We start from the raw sequence: 26,148 nt of genomic DNA, 5'->3' as shown, positions 1-26,148 counted from the left end.
AAAAAGTCTAACATCCAAACCAGGGCTTCTAAGGAACTTAAAATGTGAACCATCGACATCTTCAGTCTATATTTCACTTATGTCTGCACTATAGATATGTATATGACATATATTTAGCGGTCCTTAGGTACTTGTCTCTGAGAATTTATATTTAATATATTAATTTTCCAAATGAATGTCCCACAAAAATCATTCTGACTCTTACCTTACTGACATAATGTCCATGCCAATAACATAGCAGACCCACTCTAATCCCTACAGATTTCTTTGAAAACAACTGATTTCTACATGCAATTTCTTTTCTAAACTCACCAACTGGTTTTCTTCAGTCTCATTCCGAGCCTGTCCAGCTCAGTCCACCAACCACCGGTTCTGGAAGCACTGAGGTCAGGCTGGAAGCCATCAGGTGGATTGATCCATCATGACTAGTTCAACGAAGAACTGAAATCACCTTCAAACAGCTCTGACTTTGGAAACAATTGATTTGCTGCCTCTGTGGTCATATGGCCAGACTCACCCCTACTTGACTGAAATCTGGATATGGCTTTCGATCCAGAGCAATCCTCTGGCTTCCCCGGTGAGGGGTGTCCCTGTTGCTGTCACTCCTGCACAGCCTCGCCTGTTCCCTCTCCAACTCTGAGTCACCTTTCCCCTCCATCTCTTCTCTTGCTTTTTTGGGTGATCAGCCCTGGCTACTGGTCTAGCTTACCGACCCCCAAAATGCTTCTGCTTTATTTCCACCCCTTGAAACCGATTAGTAAAGATGGGCATGACCTCTCCAGAATCCCATCTGCCAGAGGCTCCTCTGCAGCCGTGTAAGGGAGCTGGGGGGCTGGGGTGGGGGCTCCAGATCCCTGCATTCCATATGCACCAGGACGGATGTACTTTTGTCTCCGGGGGTGGACGTGCACATGATAGTCACACCTGTGACCCCCAGGCACAGGTGGAGGCCCCCAGCACAGCGCTGTTAACGGACCTTCCCAAGGGCGGATGCCTCCTCACGCTTTTCACTCCCTTTTCTACATGGGGGCTGGAGCCTGTAGCTGAGACTTGCGGTCGATTTTCTGCTTCTGCAAATAGACACAATCTGTGGGCTCATTTCTCTGATAGCTCTTTCCGCTGGGGAAAAGAACCCTCCAATTTTGCTTGTGTGTGCGTATGTGTGTGTATGTGTGTGCGTCCCGTTTCTGTACTGAAATGCTCAGGAAAAAGGGTCTTGGCAGCAGAGATGCATTTTCATTTCAAGATAAAAGCAAACAGACATTAGAGGCGACGTGTTTCTCTTGCCTGTGATTAACACACACCGTCTGCATTTCGGCCCTTCTCATGTCTGTTGCCCTCTTTTCATTAGTCTGTTGGGGATTGAGCTTCATCTTGATGAATCTCCTCTGCAGTGAATCTGATAAAAGGGCCTGGAGAGCAGCACAGGGCTGGGGGCATTAACACAGTACGGCTTTCTCTCCTCGGATGCTGCCCCTGACTTTGGGGAGGAGTAAGTGGTCTCGTGGAGGCCCACCTACCCCTGCTCCTTGCCTAAGGACTCCTGTTACAGGTTATAGCTGGGAGGGGGTCCCTCTTCAAACAACCCCACTCTCTTCTCTTTCCACTGTTGCCCTTCAGATGCAGGAGGATGCACTTCCATCCTCCACCACCTGCATTTATAAAGGACCTGAACTTGTACGTGAAAAGAAGAGATGGCGGAGTCTTCCTCCACTGGAGCATCTTGATTTTTCAAACCCCATGTGCTAATGGAAGTTAAGTGATCTCTGCTCTGCCATTTACTTCAGCATGTATGGAGCACATGCGGTGGGCCAGCTGCCCTGCTAGCCACCCAGGGTGTTGCGATAGACAAGACCCTCTTCTTGCTTTGAGGAGGGGGCCTGTGACGGCAGAGGAGGCAAGAGTTGGGGAGCCATACCAGCCTCACACAACCATGTTTTCCAGTGCCCTGGTCAGGCACCCCATTAGACATCTGGGAAATGAGGCCTGTGGTTCCTTTTCACTCAACTGAACGTTCTCATGGAGTGGGACCCTGACTCTGGAGACGTGTCAGCTCAGGGGTCCAGAGGTACCAGCTCTTCCCTGCTCCTGAGAATGGCAGGAACCAGCTGGTATTGGGACATGGTTCTGTCTAGTGTTTCTGGCAAATGTAATGGCTGGTATGTCCTACCCAGTGGCACACCGCGTGCGTCTCACCCGTATCCAGGCTTCCCAATGAACACTCCCCCTTATTCACTCACTCTACGCGGTGTCCTGGCTGGATATGAGCCTCTCACCCTCAGTCCACAAGGTGTCCCTGGCCTGCCTGCCAACGAGAACAAAACCCACCATTTCCCGAACTACCGAAGGCCTCTGTGTCCACATTCTGCCATCCCACTCTGCATCCTTTTGTCCCATAGGAGCCTTTGTGATAAGTGACTAACCTCAGGGAAACACATAACATGGCCTTAAGGTCTTGGGCCAGAAATGTTTCATGAGAAAATTCACAAAAAGAGGCCAGGCTGTCAATGAAAACTCTTCTGCATCTCAGCGACATGAAGAAACACTATATCTTCCCCTCCTGGGTCCGGCTAGCTCTCCCCACACTCTCTCCCCAGCACACAACTGGACAGCCCTATTTGTTCTTGTTAGTACGTTCTAATTTGTTAGAGATGAGTTATTCCCCGTATGATCTCTGTGGTCTCAGGAGATTGAGCATTTAACCAGAAGACCTTTTCCAAGATGGGCTGGAGAAATGGAAGTGTCCTATGGGGCATTTGGGAGGACTCAGCAAGGAGACGGCTGAGAGGACCAGGGATGGGTCTGATCAGGAGGGGATTAGGGTTCACAGGAACTAAACAGCAGATGCTGGATCTCCCAGGCCATGTATCTGGGCTATTTCCCAGCCCATTTCTCTTCTATGCTTCCACCCCAAGGCCCAGCACCCCAGCGCTCTGACTCCCAGAAATCCTTACACGAAGACAGATTCTGTCGCCCACAGCTAGGTGTAAATGACTACTAGGGCGCTAACTAGTTACTTCCGAAGGTTTGTGGACCTTCACAGAGTTTCGGCCATAAATCAGAAAGTTAAATCAATAATCGGTGGACCTTAGGGATCTGGTTGATTGGGAAAAAGGGCATTGGTGGAACCTGGCACCTTTGCCAGGTCGTGGAAATTCAAGGGCCAAGACGTCTGTAGGGAAGGCTGCAGGTTCGATTTTGGGTTTTGTTTTCTAATTTCAGTAACATCCAGAGTGAGTTACTGCCCTTCCAAGAAAAGCCATTCATTCCCCATCCAATTTAGTGCCTGCATGGTGACGCTGCATGCGTCAGTCTCATTACAAACAGAGCGATGCTGCAGTCACCTGGCAGTGTCCTTAACTGACCCTGCTCCAGTCCTGCCAGGCCCTGGGCGGTTCCACCAGCATAGAGGCTGTGTGGAGACCAGTTCTCCTGGTGATGCAGGGTCATTGCTGCAGTGTGATTGTTTCCCCTTAAAATACAGCCTTGGAGGAGTTTGCTCAGCTTATAGGAAGCTGGAAGGTGGCCTCTCTAGGGCTGGGTGACCTCACTACAGCTTCTCCTGGGCTGCGTCTTTCTCCAGCACGAATGGGGCCAGACCAGCAGGAAGTGGCTCATGCCCCAGGGAGGAGTGGAATTGGGACTAGACCAGGGTTCTCTGAAACCACTGCTTCAGGGAGCGTGGTTTAGATCCTAGAGGGCCCGGGATGGGGGTGGGGCAGTCTGTCTGGTCCCCTCTCATCACTACACAATTCTTTTTTTATCTTGCTTAACAGTCGTCTGCTCCCAATGCCAGCTTAAATCCTTCTTCTCTTCCTCTACCTCCGTGGTTTTCAAACCTTAGTTCGCTTCAGAATCAGAGAGCTCCTTGAAACACAGATGCTGGACCCCACCCCCAGTTTCCGGTTCAGCGGGTCTTGGGCGGGGCCCGAGAATTTGTATTTCTCATTTGTTCCCAGGTGATGCCGCTGCTCTGGCCCAAGGATACCTTGAGAACCTGGGTTCCACAGGGTGGGGTGTGAACATGCAGCGGGTCCTCCGGAGTCAGCCCTGCTTCCCTCTCCAGCTCTGACCTGGGGCGTCCGAGGTGCTCGCTCACTCAGGCTGTCCCGTGGCTGTGGGATTTCATGCTGGTCCCTGGATCTGGGTCACCCTTCCTAACTTCCGACGTCTGGCTGCCTGCTCTTGGTATGTAAGAACATCCTTTGAAATGTACGTCTCAGAAATAACTACATTTCCTTGTCGATTGCATTATTATGAACTTTCATCAAATCTTTAACCGTGGTCATTTTTAAGTCTTTTGTCATTTACAGACAGTTCTGGGTGTACTCTGATGCTTTCGCAAAAATGTTCCTATTAAAGGGTTTCATCTTCAAGGAATTCATGGAAAAGACTCTGACAAGTACAGGTTTCTGGTAACTGACTGTACTGCTGAACTGAATGAATAAGCATTTTCAGAACTCTAATGGAAAACTGATGAACTCATAAAAGTGCTAACAAAAGATCAAGATGAAAAAAATTAATTACATGGGACTGAGTGAACTGATGAGGATGATTATAATTTTTGTGACTTTCTGTTCGAATATAAAAAAAAAAAAATCCCCCCCCCCAAAAAAAACCAACTTCCTTTGGTTGCTTTCACTGAATCCTAGCCCTCGGCCATGTTATTTCTGCCCCGTAGGCGGGGTGACTGGCTTCCCTCAGCAGGTAAACTGAGTCAGCCTGGGGTGGAATTAAGAAACGCATAGGGAAGCACTGCCTGCTTCCCTAGAAAGTTCTCCACTTGGCCTCAGCAATGTGTGGCAGGGCTCCCAGAATCACACCTACCACCTGACTTAGGGTGGAGAACTGGCAGAGCAAGGTATCCCCCCTCTCCCAACCCCAAACTTCTGTCCCCCCAGTCCTGACGGCTCATAGACAGCCTCCAGCTCAGCAGAGGGAACATCCCAGCAGCTTCCAAGACCAGGAGATCCTCACGGGCAGGGCCACGACTCATCCATCCTCCCTTCCCCATTCCTGGCACCGGGGGTGGCGCGCCACGGGCGCTGAGCAAGGGTTTGCTGAATTACATTGGACATAGCTGCAAACACGGAATCCCATCTGTTCACTGATGGCATACAGGGGGTGTCTGATTGCTTTCTGGGGTGCTGCTGGAGGTGACATCTTCTGTCTCTTTTCGCCTCCCTGGGATAGTCACGTTTGGCTTCTAACCCACTTCTTACCAAGTCAACTAACTCTTCTTTCTGGTTGCTGCCCAAAGGAAAACTAGGGCAAGGTCTGTAAAGCAGGTACAGAATAAATGTATAAAGTAAAGCAAATAAAGGCAGGGAGATGAAGGTGCCGGGGTAGCCTTCAAAACTTGCATTACTCATTTCCTTTGCCTACAGCTGGACAACGGAAAGTGGTTCCATGAAAATTCAATTGTGCCCAGGGCTTTGGCTTGACAGCCTCGATAAATGTCTGATGCAGCTAGAGAATGGTGTAGCACCCGTAGCCTGTCAGAGTACATGGCAGGAGGCTTTGGGGACCCCCCAGAGGCCTCAGAACGATCTTCCCTGAAAAACATCTACTTTGCACTGGTAAATTTTTTCAGAGGATTAGACCAGCTCTCTCACTTTTTTGTAAAACTGATTTGGTTAATTTAAATGAGAGGACGGTTAAGGAAAAGTCCTCCTTTGGCTAAAATTGAATCATACAGCCAAGAAGAATGCTAATTTTGAAGTGTGCCGGGGCAGCCTTTCTACTCATTATGCTGTATTGATTCAAACGGTCACAAGACTTTTAGATCATTTTTAGAGTGATGGCATGAGCAGGGCTGAATGGAAATCAGTCTGAAATAATGAACATTCCTGCTTAGAAATCATTATGGGCTGAGTCATTGGGGGAAGGCCCTGGGCCTGGGAGTTAGCCCTTAGCTCAATGGGGTTTGTACTCCGCGGTCAGCAGGTTCCTGGACCCAAGCCTTTCAGTTCTTGAGGAATGCTTGCCTGCGTTTGAGGCAACTCAACGAGCAATAAGTATTTTTTGGTTTTGGGTTTGGTTTTCCCCCCGAACATGGATTTTAAAAACAGCTTAATTAAGGACTGTGGTGTTATTTGCTGTTTATTTTGCAGGCAAAGACCACGGGGTAGCTGATGGGAGGGCCTAAGATAGGAACCTGCTTTCCCTTGGCAGCCGGAAGGCTGCTTTCCCCACACACATGGTTGAGGTGTGCAAACCACGGCCCCTGGGCAAAATCTGGCCGGCTGCTAGGTTTTGAAAGGCCAGTGGGCTCAGAAGGGTTTCTCCATTTTTAAATGCTTGAAAATAAAAATCAAAAGAGTCATAAAATTTTGTGACATGTGATGACAATATGAATTCAAATTGCCTGCTCCTTCTTAGTGTAAAGTTTTTTGGGAAATATAGCCGTATCCATTCATTTAAGCATATGCTACCGTAGCAGGGTCAAATACCTGCAGCAGAGACCGCACGGCCTGCGAAGCCCGAAACACTTACTAACTGGATCTTTACAGGTGAAGTTTGCCAGTCCCTGTTGTATAGGAACAGAGGACATTGCTCCCCTTCAGGAGCCCAACTCCATGCAGGGTCCGGGTCCGCCAGGCACAGCCCTTGCTACAAGCAGAGGTGGGTGGGCTAAGCCCTGCTTGATAGCATGGCTGTGTACATTCAAGAAAGAGGTGGTGAAAGCAGAATGCACGTTTTTGGTAGCTAGATGAACTGGGGCCTTGGTCAGATTTATAGCATTTGATTAAACCTACTAGAATGTACCTTTCTCGTTCTTTAAGACTGATGACCAACTAGCTGATTGCTTTACTCCACTAGGGCAACTCATTCTGTACTGACTTCTTCACCTCAACCTCTTCTTTCACTTCCGCCCTGTCACCCGAGTCGTGTGAGAGGTTTCCGCCTATGTATTTGCAACCTCCAGAGAGCACGATCTGGTCATCCACTTGGCAAGACAAGCACTGGTCTGGCCTGTGGCCAAACTGGTCAGCTGTTCCCCCCCGTACGAGTGTACACGTACTGCCGCTGCTGTCTGGGTGAGAAGCCACAGGGGATCTGGCCATCTGGGAGTTTTGGTTCCCAGGTGCCAGCAGATGGAGCCTGGACAACGCTGGCCTTATGAATGGCATTTTCCACCCGCGGTTAGAATCCCTGCGAGAGGGCAGATCACATTACTCACCACTCACCTGGATACTCCCCGAAGCTTCTGCTACTTTTATATAGTCTCCCCTTCTTATTCTCACCCATGGCGCTGAGCAGGGTGCTGGGAACACGATAAATGCCCACTGACCCAGCAGCATCACTTCAAGTGCCTTGTCCTTGGGGCTGGCACGCAGGGTGACCTTCCACGGCAGGAGCTGATGGAAAGGGCTCAGTGGGAAACAAGGGGACTTGACCCCATTGTTTCTCTACATATGACAAGCTCCACTTTCACCTGTTCCCTCCCCCCGCCCCCCCAGCCCTGAAAAACCCACAAAATGGTTTCACATGCCCCAAGCGGCTCACCGAGCCGTGAATAAGTGATGTAGCCATAGAAGGCAGTTGGAGGGCACCAGACCACCTTCCCCACCACAGCCAAAACGAAAGCCCTAGCAGGAGAAAGCACTCTCATGAACACCGGACTTAAATGTTTTAAATCAAACTCCAATTCAAAAAGAATTGGCTTTAAACCTATAAATACAGTACTCATTTTACTGCCTTAATTTTGGAAGAATTCTGTTAGCTCCTAAATGGCTGGCTAAAAAGTCTCTTTTTATTTAACTAAGGGGTCTGTGAGGACTAAAAATCCAAGATTTTCTCCTTCTACATGTGCACACCCTGCCTGATAGAAAAGGGCTATTTGACTGGGAAAATTCACAGAGGTGTCTATTTCCATTCAATGAATATAAAATCCCAAACTTCTGCCAGTGTCTTTTCTAAGGAGGGGAAAATCAGAGCCTGTGACTTCTCCTCTCCCTCACTCTGCGTTTGTCTCTTGTATGATTTCTATGCCTGCCTGTTTCTCCTCTGCAACTATCAAGTCCTCTGAGGGAGGAGCTTCTTCCACTTTCTCCCTTTCCCACAGCTGCTGGTAGAGCGCTTGGCACGTAGTAGGTCCTCAGCAATGCCTGTTAGCTGCATGAATACGAATAGGTAGAATCAGGGTGGTAGGCACTGGGCCAAGAGTGGGGAGTCCCATCTTGTCTATGCCTCAGAATGACTCTGAGCAAGATGCTGAATCTCTGAACCTCAGTTTACTCATCATGAAAATGGGTCTAACAACAGGCGTTCCCCATTCCCTCATGGGATTATTGTGAGGCTCAAAGGAGGAAACAGATGCAAAAAACACTTTAGGCGAAGGAAAAGGCTGCCTAAGGTGGTTTCTTCAAATCAGAAAGTTGCAAAGACCTGTCACAGATCCTCACTGGGTGGAGGTCAGACTAAAAGACATTGATGGTGGTCCCCCTTCATAAGCTCTCTCTGAGTAGGAGAGTAGCTGTGTCTCTCTGACACAGGGAGTAGGATGAACAGATTCCGACCTTTCTTTTGAACCTGAATACCCTGTGCCTAGGGGCCAGCTCTGTGCCCGTGCCAGTATGGGATGGGCTGGGAATTGGGGTGGGGGAGAGAGGGGACAGATCATACATACTGAGGACAAAAAAAGCCCAAGACATTTGAAACAAAGACGTTCTTAGAGCCTCATGGAAGTCCTCTAACAGCCCTAGCTCTTGCCTGCTATACTCTCCGCCAGAAAAGATCACAGACCAGTTACTATAGCAACAGTTCTCCTCCAAAAGTGTCCATGTTAAGATGGAGATGGAAAAGGTTTCCTTATTAAAACAAAGAAGAAGGAAAGAAAGAAATGGTTTTTGGATATATTTGCCCTCCACCCAAAGCATTGCTCCTTTTCTGAGAAGAAAGAAGCTGTTATTATGGCAAAGATGCTTCTAATTTCTAGCAGTTAAATCTCCAAACTCTTATTTTAGACTCGGCGCAGTTCATGCTTGTTCCAAAACATCCAAGAGGAGTGTTTCTTCTCAAGAGGCAAAACTGTGAACTAGGGGATGAGGGACCCTAAGACTGGACAGTGAGAGCCTTGTCAACCTTGGGGTCGCCCTCTGGCCCAGGAGAGCCCAGCCACCCCTGTCACCCAGCTCTGCGTCCACCGTGAAGCCCTTCCTTCTGATCCCTGGCTGTGGGCTTGTCACAGCGGTCACCCAGGGCAGCGGCTACGTGTCATGCTTCCTGGCCCTCATGGTGTCGTGTGGTGGGAGCCCCCAGCAGGGCAGCACCGCGGGTCTCAGCAGCTGCCGGGAAAGCAGGTTCTCAGAGAACTTTGGCTGGAACCAGGCCCTGCGGTGGCCAAGGGCCTGCTCTTGGCTTCGGACTTTTCCTATGAGCTTCTGTGGCCTCAAAAAGGACAAAGGGAAAGGCTCTCCAAAATGGAAGAGCACGTGTGTGTGGCGGGGGGAGGGGAGCAGTGGGGACAGCCTAGGCAAACCCTTCCCTGCAAACTTAATTCGGTACGGACGTTCCTTTGAAGTGCTGAGGACTTAGACCTCGGTGTGTGGAGTCTGACCATCCTGCTTGTAGGAAGCAGCCTGGAGAGTCAGGTGCGAAGAACCTGATGGTCGGTGTGGAGACACCATGGAGTCAGTGCCCGCACGGGGGGTTGGAACCTCAGGGCCCTGAGAACGTGGAGTCCAGGTAGGGGAGCGACATGAAGGCTGACCTTCTCCCCTGCAGGGAAGAGCAAACACGGTACCCACGGATCCAGGCTGCTGGGTGAGCCCAGTGCAAGAGAAGTGGGGGCCACAGGACAAAGTCCCCCCTGAAGTCCCCAGTGAGGATGACGCTGGGCTTCTGGGAACCACCCCAGGGCTGGGACGCGGGGAGTACCCAAGGCATAAAGGGTGGGCTCCAGGATGCTGGGGAAGGCCTGCCGGGACCTGTCATAGAAGTCAGAGGCGACGTGATAGGCTGGGGCGTACATCGGGGTGGGGCTTCCAAAAGCTACACGTGGGCGGGTGCAGAAGGCGGGCACTAGTAGGGGAGGGTGGAGTCATCCCACTCCAGCTGCGCTTGCGCGGCTCCGCCCTGCCCGTGTCCGCCCCTGCCCACCCCATACTCCTCGTCACTGCCCTCGGAGTCGCTGCTGCTCGAGCTTAGGTCTTCCTCTTCCTCTTCCTCGGTCTCATCTTCCCCACGCCCTGGGGCTCCGTGTTTCTGGATGGCAAGGAGAGAAGGGAAACGCTCATCAGGGATCAACCAGGGGCCACGCTGGAGTTTAAGTTTCTCCCTCCATTAAGGAGACGTTTAGGGCCCCTTGCAACTCCTTCCCTTGACGCTAAACCCTTGGGCTGGGAGATGGGCTTCCTGGAAGGGAAGTCCTTTGGTGAAAGACCAATCGGAGGGCAGAGGACAAAGACAAGAAATGGCAAATTCCAGGACCCAAACTCAAGGTAAATCGTTGCGTTTTAAACATTGGACATTGAGGCCGATCCCATCCATCATTCAGGGAGGCTTTCGGGCCAAAGTTTCTTTTCTGGCATTTCTGAAACCTATCTGCATAGGTGTCCAAGTCTTTAATGACTTGCTTCTCAATGCGAGGATAGCATTTAAACTTGTACGCCTCTTCCAGGTGGGAAAATAATGTCTCTGGGAGCAGAAGGTCTTCTACGCCGAGACTCGGCTGTGCCGCCCCTCAAAAATACTCCTTTCAGAAGGACAAAGTTCACGGTCCTCATTTTCCACGCCTGTCCCTCACCCGCGGGGTTTGTGTCCTCAAACTCTACCCCACGCTTTTCCAGTGCCCTCCCCCTCCTCCCAGCTTTTTGGCAATTCCAGTCAAATCTTATTTCTGGATTTATGTTTTGAGTTCATAAACCAGCCATAAGAGATGTGAGCCCATGCTTGGCTACATCCCATCTCTGGAGTGTTTTCTCTTCTACCTTTGCCTCCCCCAGATCCTACTCATTCTTCAAGGCCTGGCTGAGGCTCCAAGAAGTCTTTCCTGGACAGGCCCAGAGGCTCTCCCTGCTCATGCCTCACTGATTGCAGGCAACACCGGGTTAGCCCTTGGTGAGCACGCTCTGGCCGGGTACTCAGAGTGCTCCAGGCATAATGATCTTGCCTCCTAGGCCCAAGGCTCAGCGCTCTGAAGGTGGAAATGCTGGGGTCCCCAGAGTGGTGCACTCAGCCCCATACCTACAGCACACGCTGGGACGAGCTGACCGGCATTGGCACGCTGGCTCTGAAGTTGGAGCAGGAGGCCAGGTGAGGCGGGGAGACTGGGGACCGGCTGGGATACTTTTCATTCCTCAGTGGCTCCTCCTCATGGCCACTGACTCCCTCGCTTTCTTACTCCTGCCTTTCCCCCCACCCAGCAGCCATGGGCAGACCAAAGGGCCCGATGGAAGCGGCTTTTCTTGAGTGTCCTATGTCCAGATCAGGGACATTTGGACACTCATGGGTGGATTCTGGGGGCTGATGGCCAACTGGAGAGATAACTAGAATCAGACAGGCGTGGGTTTGAATACTGGTGGTGCCGTTACCAGCTCTGGGAGTTTGAGTACATTACTTTCCCTCTCTGAGTTGGTCCTACCTTGGTAAATGAGGAGGGTGACTCTCACTTCACAGGTTGCTGGGAAGATTAAATGAGGTGGTGCGTGTTGAGGACCCCGTGCAGTGCTGGCGTGACGGGGGCTCAATAAATGGCAGGTATTACCATTGGGTTTTTGTATTAACGTATTCTGAGACTTTAAGTGAGCTCTGCAGGCAGATGGAGCAAAGCCATCTAATTTATACTGGTAGCTAATCAAAAATTCAATACCGAGTCCCTGAGCGTGAGTCAGCTCTGAGCTAAATACTACAGGGGTGGCCAGGGACAGACACTACGTGGCTGCTTGCCTTAAGAAATGTCTGCTTTTGTTTGTTGGGTGAGAGCAATTCACACGTTTTTAAGCAGTGAATGCATTTGGTGGGTAAGTGTGGCTCATGCAGGTTGAGAGGCTGGAGGAGCCCAGAGAAGGGAAGGACCAGTGGGGCTGGGCATCCTGCTCTGAACATCCCGCTCTGAACTCCCAGCCCCCGCTCTGAACTCCCAGCCCCCGCGTGACGATTGGCATCCCGCTCTGAACTCCCAGCCCCCGCGTGACGATTGTTACCTCCATGGGGTTGACCGTGATAGTAAGTGCCGAGTCGTCCCAATCCATCTCGGCTTCCTTGGCAGCCTCAGACTCCTGGGTGAAGTGCTGGTGGGCGATCCGGACCCGGTACATGCCCATGGCCACGACAAACACTAACATGCACACGGAGATGATGATGACCACCGTGGCGATGCTCGGGACCACTGGAAGGAGGAAGGAATTCGCAGGACGTGGTGAGTGAGGGACTAGCTCACCCTGGGGATGGAACACGATTGAAACATCCACGTGTAGGTTAAAGTCTGCCCTACGCTGCCCAGTTGGAGAGCTCTGCGTCAGAACCTTACTCTGTCTGGGCTTCACTTTTTTCATCTATATAGTAGACGTCATCATTCCTATCCCAGGGGTAGTTGTGAGGAGCACATGAAATCATCTATGTGAATTTCCACAGAGGCACATAGTAGGTGCTCAATAAGTGCACATTCTCTTTGATCTCTTGCTTTTTCCATCAAAGCATAGGGCAGCCCCCTTCCCCTCCCCCTGAAAGCTAGAAACTGTGGAGTTCAGTCGGGACAGACAGAAGTGCCCGCCAGATAGGAAGACAATATGGAAGGCACTGGAACAGAAGTAAGGGTGGGAGACTTTGCAATGTGGTGCTTACGTGTGTGTGAGCATGTGTGAGGGGCTCAGGGGAGGCTACATACAGCATGTAGCTTTGAGTTGGGTCTAAAAGGACTTGCAAAATTTTACCCCAGCCCTTTGTAACGTCTGCTATTACACATTTCTTATAACTTCTTGTGTATGTGACCTGCGCCCTCCTGAGGCCGTGAGTGCCTCAGAGCCAGGCCCATAGCTTCTCCACGGCCGGGCACCTCCTTCAGTTCTGGCGCTGCTGCACCCTAAGTGTTGCGTGGATGGTCTTGAGTCACCATCAGCACCTGGTGTCCTGAGGTCCCTCCTCCCATGTGACCTACCTGAACTGCGCTGGATGCCAGTCTGGGATTCCGGGTGGTGGACAGACTGGAGGAAGGGCGGCTGCACGATGAGGTGGTTGACGTGCTCCTTGTCTGAGACCCTGACCTCATGGAGGACGCTGACCTGAGAAGAGCAGGGAGGGGTGCAGTGGGCCGGGAGTGGCAGGTGGACCAGTGGCCGCAGTTCTCCCGAATAAGCGAAATGAATGACTGGGCGGTCCGGGGCGTCCCTCACAACTGCGGGACTCACTCACCTCCAAGTTGAACTCATTGCTGCTGTAGCGCCCATTGAGTTCCGAGCACTTGAGCCTGAACCGCCGGGCCTCCAGGGCAGCTGGACGCCAGTTGCGGTAGCGGATGTGACGTAGCACCTGCTCATAGCGGCTCATGGAGCCCACACCTGTGTCAAGAGACCACACCTGTCATAAGAAGGCAGAAGAGGGGCTGGGGAGACAGGCTGCAGCTGCTGGCGGTGTGGGTCTCCTGAAGTCGGTGAGGGTAAGAGCTCAGGGTGTTTAGGGGCAGACAGCGTGCCAGTGCAGACATTCTAAGGAGCCAATTAAACCGAAGCACAGAATTTCCACATAGATTGGGCTCTGACCAGAATGGCCTCAATCTGCCAAATGTTGCTGTAATACTTGCTGAGATCAAACATGATAAGAGCAGGCACCCGCCTAGTTTCTACAGATTTCCCCAGGAGTGGAATGGGAGCCAATTCCCCCGGATACTGGAATAGCTCGCCAAAGGAGGGGCTAGAAGTCCACGCTCTGAGGTCAAGGGTTCCCTCCTGACCCACCTCCACAGGAGATGGAGCTGCCATCCCACTCATGACTCCCTGGACAGGGCCACTGAGAAGGGACCACCAGGTGCAGGGCTGAGCACGGCCTTACCGTAGATGGAGTAGCCGGCCGTGGAGTTGGTGGCGTCCAGGTGTCGCTGGTGGAGCTCACTGTGGTTGATCTCCAAGCACTCCTGTTTGGGGTCCAGGTCCCCTCCCAGCACTAAAATGTCACAGAAATCTAAGTTGTGAAGCATTTCTTCAAAAACTGCTGATTTGGGGGCTGTGGGAAGACAGGCACATGGAAAACACAGGAGTGAGGACAGCTCAGGTCATGGCCCTGACACACCATCCTCCTCCTCCGTCACTGAACCTCAGGCTCAGGCTGGGTCAGGAGGAGAGGCTGGGCGATCCCAAATATCACCTCCACTGCTCAGATGATGTCCAGGCAGCCCCTGAGGCTGGGCGGCACGAATTTATGTGAAGAGCATGAACACAGCAGTCAAAAGATGTGAATTTAGGGCTTCCCTGATGGCGCAGTGGTTGGGAGTCCGCCTGCCGAGGCAGGGGACACGGGTTCGTGCCCCGGTCCGGGAAGATCCCACATGCCGCGGAGCGGCTGCGCCCGTGAGCCATGGCCGCTGAGCCTGCGCTCCGGAGCCTGTGCTCCGCAGCGGGAGAGGCCACAACAGTGAGAGGCCCGCGTACCGCAAAAAAAAAAAAAAACCAAAAAAAGATGTGAATTTGAATAGCAGCGCTGCTTCTGAGAAGCCGTATAGTATTAGAGAAACCACCTACCGCTCAATGTCCTTATGTGTAAAGAGGGTAAGGGCATTGAGAGGATTGAAAACAACGTGTGGCACAGAATAAATGCTCGAGAAGGATTGGTCTCCTTTGGGACCGGAGATGAGCGCCCCTCCACCAGCCTCTCATAGCTCTCCCCGTGGTCATGGTGTGTCTCTGTCTCTCCCAGCAGAGTCTGAGCTTCTCAAGGGCAGAAGCACTTTGCGTGACTAACTCTTCAGTATCTGAGGGGCTGGCATGGAGCAGTATGACGACACATTGCTGAAGTGGAGCTGCACTGGTGATATAATTAAATAAGTAGATTGGTTAGTCTAGTTGACGAGCTGCTGCATCCCTTGGCAAAGTTCCTGGGGGAAGGGTAGGCTGAGACACTCCATCTTCTTCTCCAGGGTGGGCAAGGTGTGGAAGTAGGTGGTGGGCTCGGGCTCCCGGACTTTTTGCCTTTGTGGCACCAACCCTACCATTTGCAGAGGACACCCCTCCCCTTGCCAGTTTATGGAAGGCTGGTCCTAGGGCTGGAGACTAGCCAGTCTGGTCTCTCTTCTTCACTGCAGTGTGGCGCTGACCTGGAGGTGCCGGCTCCCTACCTCCAGCCTCCAGGGGTGGCCTTTAGTGTGGAGGTGGGAGCACTTTCTCCATCACTAGAACTGTTGAATGTAATTGCCGTCTGTGGACTTTATCCTGGCATCTGTCCCAGGCCCCGGCAACATGGCAGTCAGCAGACCCATCTTTCCAACCCTTGTTCCTGTGTTTCTGGTTCCTGGACAGCCTAGCTGTCCTTGCCTGATACTGTGACCCCAAGTTTCCCAGGAGAGTGTTCGAGTATTTGAATGCTGGACAGGTTGGCAGTCCTAAATGAAAATCCTACTTTAAAATAAAAAGTGATTAGTAGTTATGGAGTCCTTGCTATACGCTAGGCACAGTGCAAAGGAAATCCTAACAGACACTAGAGGGGGTACTGTTACCATTCCCATTTCACTGATGGGGGAGTGGACAGTCCATGGGGTAGAGTGCGGCGGATTGCCTGGGGTCACACAGACAACAGGGGAGGAGCTGGACGGCAACCGTGACCTTCTGATACCACACTTTGTGGAAGTCTCAACCTCTGGGCCGGTGGTCTTCAAATATTTTTGATCTTGCGGGCTTTTATTGAAAAATTTGTGAACTAGAGATCATTTAAATAAGTATATTTACTCATTAAGCAGACTGGTGTATTTTGTGCATGATAAAAGATTTATGAAAACAGATTTTGAAAGGATTCACGAAAGATGAGAGAGCTATTTTAAATAATTATTTTATTTTGTTTAGTTTTTAAGGGATACCAGAAACATTTTTTGCTCTCAACGGGTATATGTTGTTATAAATAATTTCGTACACTTACTTTTTAAATGCTTGCCAATCTCAATGGCTTCATGTAGCATTGGCAAAATCTAAAAGCACGTTAATATACACTTAACAAAGTCTGTCATTAATAATGGTACACGTATATCTCTCTTTCAAATGGCCTGTGGTTTCTGGGTTTTCTTGGGAGCCGTACTCTTGTCAGGTCAGGTTGGGTCATCCTGGCTCCTATGACCCAACTGCTGACTGATTGCTCACCCTAGGTAGGGGGTGTGTTCACCCCACCATTTTCTCTCGTCCTCTTGCGCTTGCATATGGACAAAATCTTCCATCAGTTTCCTTGATTCCCACTGTGCTGAAGGGACTGTACTGGGATCAGAGACTTACTGGCAAATCAATAAGTTGGGCTCTGGAGGAGATCCTTGTCTGGTTTAATAAACAGATAATCACCACCGAGGGCTTGCCAGCGTGTGTGAGAGAGAGCGCTAGTGGCTGGAAGCATACATAGTGGTTGGGCGTGTACGGTACCAGCCTGGGGTCAGGGTGGTGGGGTCTTCTGGAAGAGGGGTTGAAGGTAGAGGTTTTTGTCAGCAATAATGGAGAACGAGACAGAGAGGGACCTTCCAGGACGAGGGTAGAGAGTGAGTAGACACGTAAGCTAACACAGAGGGAGAGAGGGGTGTGATGTCATTGGTACTGAAACAGCACAAAGAGTGAGTCACTGAGGGCAGAAGATGGTGGTGGAGAGGGTCACGGGTGGCAGACGCCATTAGCCTGCTTGTTTACGGCACCCATAATAATGATTATTCTTACAACGATAAAAGTGAAATTTTAAAAGTACTAACAATAGCTCTCGGGCACTTGGCTATGCAGTCTGCATGCACCTCTCATAAACAGAAGGTGAGATGTGGACCCAGATAATTGCTTGTCCCTGCGTTGCCTATAGGCTGATGTCAGGCCTCGGGAATCCAGATACTCTCAGCTACGGCCTGCAGCCACCGCAGTCGGAGGCCCTTCCTTTTCCTGTCTGATATTAGCCACAGATGAGGGCAAGAGGGAAGATCACACGACCTAATGCACCTTGGAGAGTAACTGGGAAACGGTCCTGCCCAGACAGGTGGTATAACACCATCTATTTTTGTGAGCTAAGAAGGGCTGTCTTGCCAGGCATCCCATTTGCTGGGGACCAGCATGCTTTAAGGCAGTGGGTAGTTAGGATTATTATAGAAGCAGCCCTTCGGGAACTCGGGCCCACTGGCACTAGCACATCGTTAGCAGCTGCTCTGGGAGGGGGAGAGGGAGAGCTGAAAACATTCTTTTGGAGGAGGCAGCAAAGGACGGTTCTCAAACTCGTATTCCCCCCATAGATCTGGGCCCCAGGTTTTCCTGCCTTCCTTCCATATCCTTCCATCCCTCTCCCCCCCACCAGCCGAATATACCGTAGCTTTCAGTGCAACTCAGTGTTTCTTCCTGGCAGACAATTCAAATTACTTTGACTGAACAGCCCTCCCGACAATGAAACCGTTGGGAAGAACAACTGGAAAGTACCCTGAGAGTTGAAAGTGATATTGCCGAAGGAGACTTTTGCGGTGTATATATTAAGATGCAGCTCTATTTTTTTCTTCATGCTTCTTTAACTTTTCTTCTCATTACCAAAATAATACACGTGTACTACAGAACATTTTGCAGTTGTAGGGAAGTGAAGGGGAGCAGAAACAAGTTGGCTGTTTTCCTGCTTCTCAGAGAATATCACTGTTAGCATTAGGTGTGTTTCCTTCTGGGCATTTTTCTACATATTTTTTTTCTTGACAGACTTGCGATCACTCTCCATGTAGCTACTCTATAATTTGCATCTTGCTTTTTTTTTTTTTAACTTAAGTGCTTTCCCTCCAACATCATACCTCTTCTATGGGGGTACCACAATTTGCTAAGCCATTCATTCCTCTCTGTTATTTATCTTCATCGTTTCCAGGCTTTTTTGTTCTGTTATCATAAATTACCCCGCTATGGTGAACAATACCTCATTTGTCCTGAAGTGTGATTGACGAGAATCATACTTTACGTGAGAATTTAAGGTCCCATCCCCCCCCACAACCCAGTGTGCACCTGTACCTGTGGTCTTCAAGTCACCGGGGGCCTCGGTTTTGGTGAAGGTGCTCACAATCTTGATGTCGGGGAAGAGGGTAACCCCTTTGGGGCTTTCAAACTGGGCAGTGGGTCTCCAGAAGCGGTCCGTGCCATGGAGGGTGATCTGGGGCTCGACGGCCTGCAGCACCATCACGTAGGCGTCCACGTCGGGGAGGCTGATACACACATCTTCTCCAAAGCACCTGGGAAAACAGCAGTCACGGCAACTGAAGAGCAAACCCTGGAATCATCCGGCCATGGACAAAGATACATACAGCCACCTCTAGTCCTCCACGAGACATCCTGACTGCCCGAGAGCCTCTGAGGATGTCAACAGACATTCAGATTCAAAGCCGCATTTTAGTTGAAACTACTAGCAATCTAGGGACTTGAAAAGCTTAGCTCCTGGGTGAAATAGGAATTTTCTATACCAGCAACAAGTAACCATTAGACCTTTAATTATCCTTTAACAAAGTAATCAATGGCAACATTAATTAGACAGCAACTGCTTGTCATGTGCATAAGGATTTGGTAAATAAATTGTTGTCTCCCTGGTTAGTTACAGCCATCTTACTGAGTGAGACGCCAGGGCTAAACTCTCCTGCCTGCCGGAACAGCGTATATGTTCTCTCTCTACAAGGATATCACACAAGTGCGGTGCCTCTTCCAGATGTGCCAGCAGACTGCCATTGTAATCATACTCCTTTTTCCTGATACACTGCCACAAAAACATCTGGGAGCCAGAGTGGTGTGACAACAAGAGCAAAGCCTCGGAAGTGAGACAGACAAGGGTCCATGCCTGGCTCTACCACCCCTCCTGGACTGGGAGGCTCTGGGCAAGGGGCACGACTCCTGTGAACCTCAGTCTCTTCATCTGTACAGTGGGGATGAATAATTAATTACCTTGTAGTAGTAAGGCTTAAATGCAGATGACATGTAGATAGGAAGCTGCCCAGGAGCCTGCATCGTGGTTGGAGCTCAGTAAATGTTGACAGATCTGACAGTGTCATCAGACCTCATCAGGCATGTGTGTCACTGGCACTCTCTGCTGATCATCTAGACCAAAGACCTAAGCTAAAATGGAGAACCCCAGGGTCTAGAGAGATACACTGGGAATGATGGGTGGACTCAGCTGGTGGCAGCCGTCAACTTGCATCCCTTGGCAAAGTTCCTGGGGGAAGGGTAGGCTGAGACACTCCATCTTCTTCTCCAGGGTGGGCAAGGTGTGGAAGTAAGTGGTGGGCTCGGGCTCCCAGATTTTTTGCCTTTGTGGCACCAACCCTACCATTTACAGAGGACACCCCTCCCCTTGCCAGTTTATGGAAGGCTGGTCCTAGGGCTGGAGACTAGCCAGTCTGGTCTCTCTTCTTCACTGCAGTGTGACGCTGACCTGGAGGTGCCGGCTCCCTACCCCCAGCCTCCAGGGGAGGCCTTTAGTGTGGAGGTGGGAGCACTTTCTCCATCACTAGAACTGTTGAATGCAATTGCCGTCTGTGGACTTTATTCTGGCATCTGTCCCAGGCCCTGGCAACATGGCAGTCAGCAGACCCATCTTTCCAACCCTTGTTCCTGTCTTTCTGGTTCCTTTTTCTGGCTCCAGGTGCCAGGTGACTCCCTTTCTGCTTCTCAGGAGTTTTTCTGGGGTCCCCTTCCTAGCTGCCCTCCCAAGCAGCTGTTTGGCTGAGAAATGATTTGATAGGCCAGTAAGGGTGTTATTTAAAGGTCACAGTGATGGTCTCATCTCCTTAATTTAACTCAGATCCCTGGGGACAAGAACCATGCCTTTTCTTTCTCTTGCATACTCATGGTATTGAGGAGCTCTGTCAAGGCTAGGTTGGTTAATTTAATTGAATTAATAAACATTTGTTGAGCATGATACTATACACAGAAAAACCCTAAAGATGCTACCCAAATCTATTAGAACTAATAAATGAATTCAGTAAGTTGCAGGATACAAAATTAATATACAGAAATCTGTTGTGTTTCTGTACACTGACAGCAACCTATCAGAAAAAGAAATTAAAAAACAATCCCATTTACAATTGCATCAAAAAGAATAAAATACCTTGGGATAAATCGAGCCAAGGAGGTAGAAGACCTCTACTCAGAAAACTACAAGACATTGATGAAAGAAATCAAAGACATTACAAACAAATGGAAAGATATACCATGCTCATGGATTGGAAGAAATAATATTATTAATATGACCATATGACCCAAGGCAATCTACAGATTCAATTCAATCTCTATCAAAATGCCAATGGTATTTTTCACCAAACTAGAACAAATAATTCTAAAATTTGTTTAAATCCATAAAAGATCTCAAGTAGCCAAAACAATCTTGAGAAAGAAGAACAAAGCTGAAGGTATCACACTCCTGACTTCAGACTATGCTACGAACCTAGAGTAATCCAAACAGTATGGTATTGGCGCAAAAACAGACACATAAATCAGTGGAACAGAATAGAGAGCTCAGAACTGAACCCATGCATATATGGTCAATTAATCAATGATAAAGGAGGCAAGAATATAAAATGAAAAGACAGCTTCTTCAATAACTGGTGTTGGGAAAACTGGACATCTATGTGCAAAAGAATAAAACTGGACTACTTTCTCACACCATACACAAAAGTAAACTCAAAATGAGTAAGACCTGAAACCATAAAACTCCTAGAAGAAAGCATAGGCAGTATGCTCTTTGACATTGGTCTTAGCAATATTTTTTTGGATGTGTCTGCTCAGGCAACAGAGACAAAAGCAAAAATAAACCCATGGGACTACATCCAACTAAAAAGCTTTTGCACGGTGAAGGAAACTATCAACAATATAAAAAGCCAGCCTGATGAATAGGAGAAGATATTTGCAAATAATCTTATATAGTAAGGGGTTAATATCCAAAATATACAAAGAATTTATACAACTCAACAGCAAAAAACAGGTAACCCAATTAAAAGATGGGCAGAGGACCTGAATAGACATTTTTGCAAAGAAGACATACTGATGGCCAACAGACTCATGAAAAGATGTTCAACATCACTAATCATCAGGGAAATGTGAATCAAAACCACAATGAGGTACCACCTCACCCCTGTCAGAATGGCTAATATCAAAAATAAATAAAAAGTGTTGGCGAGCATGTAGAGAAAAGGAAACCTCTAAACACTATTGGTGGGAATGTAAATTCGTGCTGCCACTATGGAAAACAGTATGGAGGTTCCCCTCAAAAACTAAAAATAGAGCTGTCACGTAATCCAGCAATTTCACTTCTGGTTATTTACCTGAAGAAAATAAAAATGGTAATTCGATAAGATATATGCACAGTAATGTTCATTGCAGCATTATTTACATTAACGAAGATATGGAAGCAACCTAACTGTCCAAGGATAGATGGATGGATAAAGAAGATGTGGTTTTATATATTTATGGTGTGTGTGTGTGTGTATATATATATATATATATATATATATATATTTGTGTATATATATATGGTATATATTTGTAATATAGTATATATTTAACACATATATTAATACTATAATAATAATAAATGATGTGTGTGTATATATATATATATATATATATATATATACACACACATGGAATATTACTAAGTCATGAGAAAAAACAATAAAATCTTGCAATTGGCAACAACACGAATAGATCTAGAGGGTGTTATGCTAAGTGAAATAAGTCAGACAGAGAAGGACCGTATGGTTTCACTTACATGTGGAATCTAAAAAACAAAACAAAAACAAACTCATAGATTCAGAGAACAGGTGGTTGCCAGAAGGGAGGGGGTTGGGGGTGGGGTGAAATAGGTGAAGGAGATTAAGAGGTACGCACCTCCAGTTATAAAATAAAAAATCCACAGGGATGTAATATACAGCATAAGGAATATGGTCAATAACATTGTAATAACTCTGTATAGGGACCTATGGTTACCAGACTTATCATAGTGATCATTTCATAGTGTATGTAAACATCAGATCACTAAGCAGTACACCTGAAACTAACAAAACATTGTATGTCAACTATATTTCACTTAAAAAAACAAAAACAAAAAGAGAACACAGATCCATTGGGGTGTCCTCATAGGGAGAGCGGAGAAGCTGCCAATAGTTGAAGAGAGGTGAATCCTGTTTTACGAGAGCATTCCCAGGGACCATCCCTGATGCCTTGGCCGAGCCCCAGGCTGCCCAGCGTCCACTCACTGGACCTTGGAAGAGACTTTCAGGCGCCGCACGCCCACGGTTGGGAACTGCCTGGAGTTGATGTAGGAGACCTTCTGGAGGGCACGGTTGATGTTCCCAATGTCGTCACCTTCCATCACCAGGACAGACTGCGAGGGGTTGAAATGATACTGGAAGACAGAAAGCAGTGTCACAGGAGAGAATGATCAACCATGTACCCAGTCTCACGGAGACCCTCCATCTCCATGCAAAGGCCGCTAAGGCCCGCACAGGCGTCTCCAGAGCACGTGCAAGTGCAGGAGCTGTGTACACAGGTAACTGTTTTAACCCGTCAAGCGATCCCTGCTGCCCTCTGGTGGGCTTCGGGACCCTCCTCTGTAAGATTCCCCGTGGATTATAAACTCCTGGTGATACCACCGGGAGCCACAGGATGCATTCTGAAACCCAGACACAGTGCTCTTGGGGCCCAGCCTTTGGTGCGCTCATGCTCTGGGCTACTATGGGGTCCCTCCCAGAAACTTTCAGTTCTTGGACTGCCACGCCCTCAGCTCATAGCCCGGAAACCTGGGGCTTTTGTTCCTTTTGCTGTCTTGACTTTGGCCTTGAACTGCTCCCCCATTCACCCTGCACTCCACCTCCTGACCCATGTCCCATCTTTTTAGTTTCCAACCTTCAAGTTCATTTTTAAGTTAATGGCCTTCCTTCTCTCTTAGATCCGATTCTTGGTCTTGCCTTCTAGGTGCTAAACTCTGGTTTCCCATGAGTTTTAATCACTTGCTGTTTACACGCCTGCCAGCTGCCCTAGGTGTGTTATCTATCTGTCCTGTCCTGGGTCCCTGGTATCCCATGCTGGGTGAAGGCCCAGGGGCTACGATGCTCCCCACTGAGTCACTTGGGTCCTCAAACCAGATAAAGTAGATCCAGACTTGTCTCTTCCATGGTGTTCCCAGCAGTTTCTCTTCTTTGAATGGAGCATGGAGCATATATATTCAAATATATAGATGTGCTAAGTGAAAGTGTCCATCTTATTCCTATCTCCTATCCAACCAATTTCCTCAACCTTATCCCACAGGTGATCACTGTTCCATTAATTTCTTAGTGACAAATTGCATTATTGTTCAAAATTAGTTGTTTCCCCTCCCAGTGAGATGCTTATTTATGCTACTCTTCCATACAGGATATACATTTTTGTCCTATTGCGCTCAACAGTGGTCATGTGACTTGCTTGGCCAACAAAAAGTGGGCAGAGGTATTGTTTGGTTCACACCCGGGTGGTAGATTTCACAGCCAGTTAATGCGTGGTTCCATGCCCCTCTCCCTCTGCCATGAAATCTGCAAAGTTCCCTAATGGTCTATCAGCCTGGGTCTCACAGTGAGGGGGGCAGAGCTGCAGCCAGTCTTTAATGGGCATGAAGTGCACACCATAAAAAAAAAATTGCTGTATAATTCACTGAAATTTTAGTCACTCGTTACTGCACCATAACCTAGCGTATCCTGACAGTTACACCTAAGCATTTTATGAATATATAATCAATGAATATAGATTCCCATTTTTCTCCTTTCTTACACCAAAGGTAGCTTGTTACATACTATACTGTACTTTGCTTTTTTCACTTAGCTTTTGTCTTGGAGAGCTTTTATTTTTTTTTAAGTTGTTTAATATTATTTAATATTAAATAATTTACTTAACCAGTCTCATAATATGAACATTGGGTTATTTCCAGTCTTACACTAATAATGGCACAATGAATAATCTTATATATATAACATTTCCTAAGTGTGTAAATATATCTGTAGTATAAATCCCTACAAGAGAAATTGCTAGGTCAAAGAGTATATACAGTTTAAATTTTGACAGATGTTGCAAATTTTCCATTGCTAGGGATTATACCAATATGCTCTCCCTCTCATAGCGTATGAGAATGTTCTTCCAAAACCTCAACAGAGCGTGCTGTCAAACTTGGGACTTTTGCCAATCTGATAGGTGATAAATACTATCTTAGTGTAGTTTTATTTTGCATTACTGTTTCCATGAAGTAGATTATGTTTTCAAGCTTTTAAGAGAAAATCTATCTATATTAGCTTTTCCCTGATACGACTCGGATGTCTTTACAAGAGTTCCTGTTCTGTGTCCAGACGCTACCAGGAGGTAGTTATTTCATGAGTACTATGCTGCCATTGTCCCGCATAATAAGTCCCTTGCATGGTGACCCCCAGCCAACTGATAGCTCAGTCTTTGTCTCTTTCAACTATCATGTGATTGTTTCATTGTTACCTCCTCCTTGAAGCCTCCCCAGCTTCCCTCACTTAGGTCCCCACTGAACTCCTATAGTGCTATGAAATGGTAGTATAATTATTATAGTGCAGTGACTAGGAGCTCGCTGAGGACAGGGGCTCCGACTGTTATCCCCGAATCTCAGAACCTTGTCCTAGTGCCCCGGAAGCCCCTGTTAGATGAATGAGTGAATGGTCCCCCGCTGCCCTCACTGTTCCTCTTTCCCTATGATCCAGTTTCCTCCTGTCCTCAAAGCCCTGAGCAGCGTCTCTCTGAGCTGCGACGTCTGGTCACAGGCACTGTTCCCTATGCTGGATTCAGGAGCCCCTGGGCATATGCACAGGTGACGCTACGGTCGGCCTCTTGTTGGTCTCTCTCTTGCTGGGGCTGACTCACTAGCTTAGCGTGCTCAGCCGTGGAGATGCCACATGCTGGTGAATCATCAATAGTTCTGAGTGTTTTACAGATCATCCATTTCTCATTTGAGCAGATTGAAAGTCATTCTTCTAAATATACCACTGAAGTTTCCATGTATTTTGCACTCTCCCCGTCCCTGCCAACCCCTGCTGTAGCAGTCTTTTGATGCTTTTGCTATCTGTCTGTCTGTGTGCCCCCCACCAGCAGACTGTGAGCACCTCGAGGGCAAGGTCCACTGACTTTTTTCAGCATCTAGAGGGTCCAGTACACGACAAGCATGAGACAAGATGATGCCCCCTGCAGAAAAGGCCAATCTCTGAGCCGTGCATGAGGGCTGAACAGGAAAATCAAGCAATTCATCCAGGAGGATGGACTGGGCAGCAGCCCGCGGCATCAGCAGAGGGCACTCCCACTGAAGCCTCCTAGGGAGAGGACAGGTTAGGGAATGTGTTGGATCTCTAGTGAATACCCAAGTCTGGCTGCCAGAGCACCCCAAGGACTGCCACAGGGCTTGAGGTGGGCACTGGCTAGCCGTCAGCACGGTTCTTGCAGGATCAATAAAACCCTCCACTAGAAGAGGTCTTGCTTGTATGTTTGTGTTGTCTTCCGTGGCATGACAGAGTCGGTCTCTGGTTTTGCGAGACACAGGATGGTATTGGCATTTCCACAGGGGCAGGAGATGGCTTCCTGGGGACCTAGCAAAAGGTGACAGCACTCACTCTCCCTGGAAAGCTGGGCTGTAGCCACAGTGGTTCCTTTCTTTGAACCAAGAAGCGGTTAGACAGATGGTCTTAGCAGAATGGTCAGCGGTCCTGGAGGGTCAGGCTGGGACATCAGTGAAGTCCCTGCCGAAAGCCCTGGCTTGTTCTTTGAGGACAGGCTGGCTGTGGCCCTCCAGGCACCTCGCCTTCCCTGCCAGCTCCTCTGGGCTGGGACAGATGAAGATTCCCTGCAATAGAGGCTCTTCTGTTGCAACTGTCACCCAGGATTACTTTTCAAAAGAAGCTGGGGCATCAGCAATGCCAAGTGCAAGGTCAGCCCAGCAGGAGAAGGGAACTGTGATTTGTTGAGAGCCTAGTTATCAGGTTTTCTAGGGGAGATCTGTATCTATATC

At 48.7% G+C, this 26,148-nt stretch overlaps 1 protein-coding gene across 1 annotated transcript in view; it reads right to left on the bottom strand.

Annotated features, from left to right (window-relative positions):
• Nucleotides 1–7,786: 7,786 nt before the first annotated feature.
• Nucleotides 7,787–26,148, bottom strand: part of CLSTN2 (calsyntenin 2) — a 634,366-nt gene continuing 616,004 nt past the window's right edge. Inside the window, exons 11-17 of the mRNA XM_060010069.1 lie at nucleotides 22,364–22,512; nucleotides 18,138–18,355; nucleotides 13,993–14,163; nucleotides 13,357–13,502; nucleotides 13,103–13,226; nucleotides 12,150–12,334; nucleotides 7,787–10,209 (exon numbers count right to left, since the gene is read on the bottom strand). Of these exons, the coding sequence (XP_059866052.1) occupies nucleotides 10,027–10,209; nucleotides 12,150–12,334; nucleotides 13,103–13,226; nucleotides 13,357–13,502; nucleotides 13,993–14,163; nucleotides 18,138–18,355; nucleotides 22,364–22,512 (1,176 nt within the window). The 3' untranslated portion in view covers nucleotides 7,787–10,026. The remainder of the gene's footprint in view (nucleotides 10,210–12,149; nucleotides 12,335–13,102; nucleotides 13,227–13,356; nucleotides 13,503–13,992; nucleotides 14,164–18,137; nucleotides 18,356–22,363; nucleotides 22,513–26,148) is intronic.

The sequence above is a fragment of the Delphinus delphis genome, chromosome 4 (assembly GCF_949987515.2).
Source record: "Delphinus delphis chromosome 4, mDelDel1.2, whole genome shotgun sequence".
NCBI lineage: Eukaryota > Metazoa > Chordata > Mammalia > Artiodactyla > Delphinidae > Delphinus > Delphinus delphis.
Note: the sequence above shows the minus strand (reverse complement) of the source record. Positions and strands in the feature narration are given on the sequence as shown.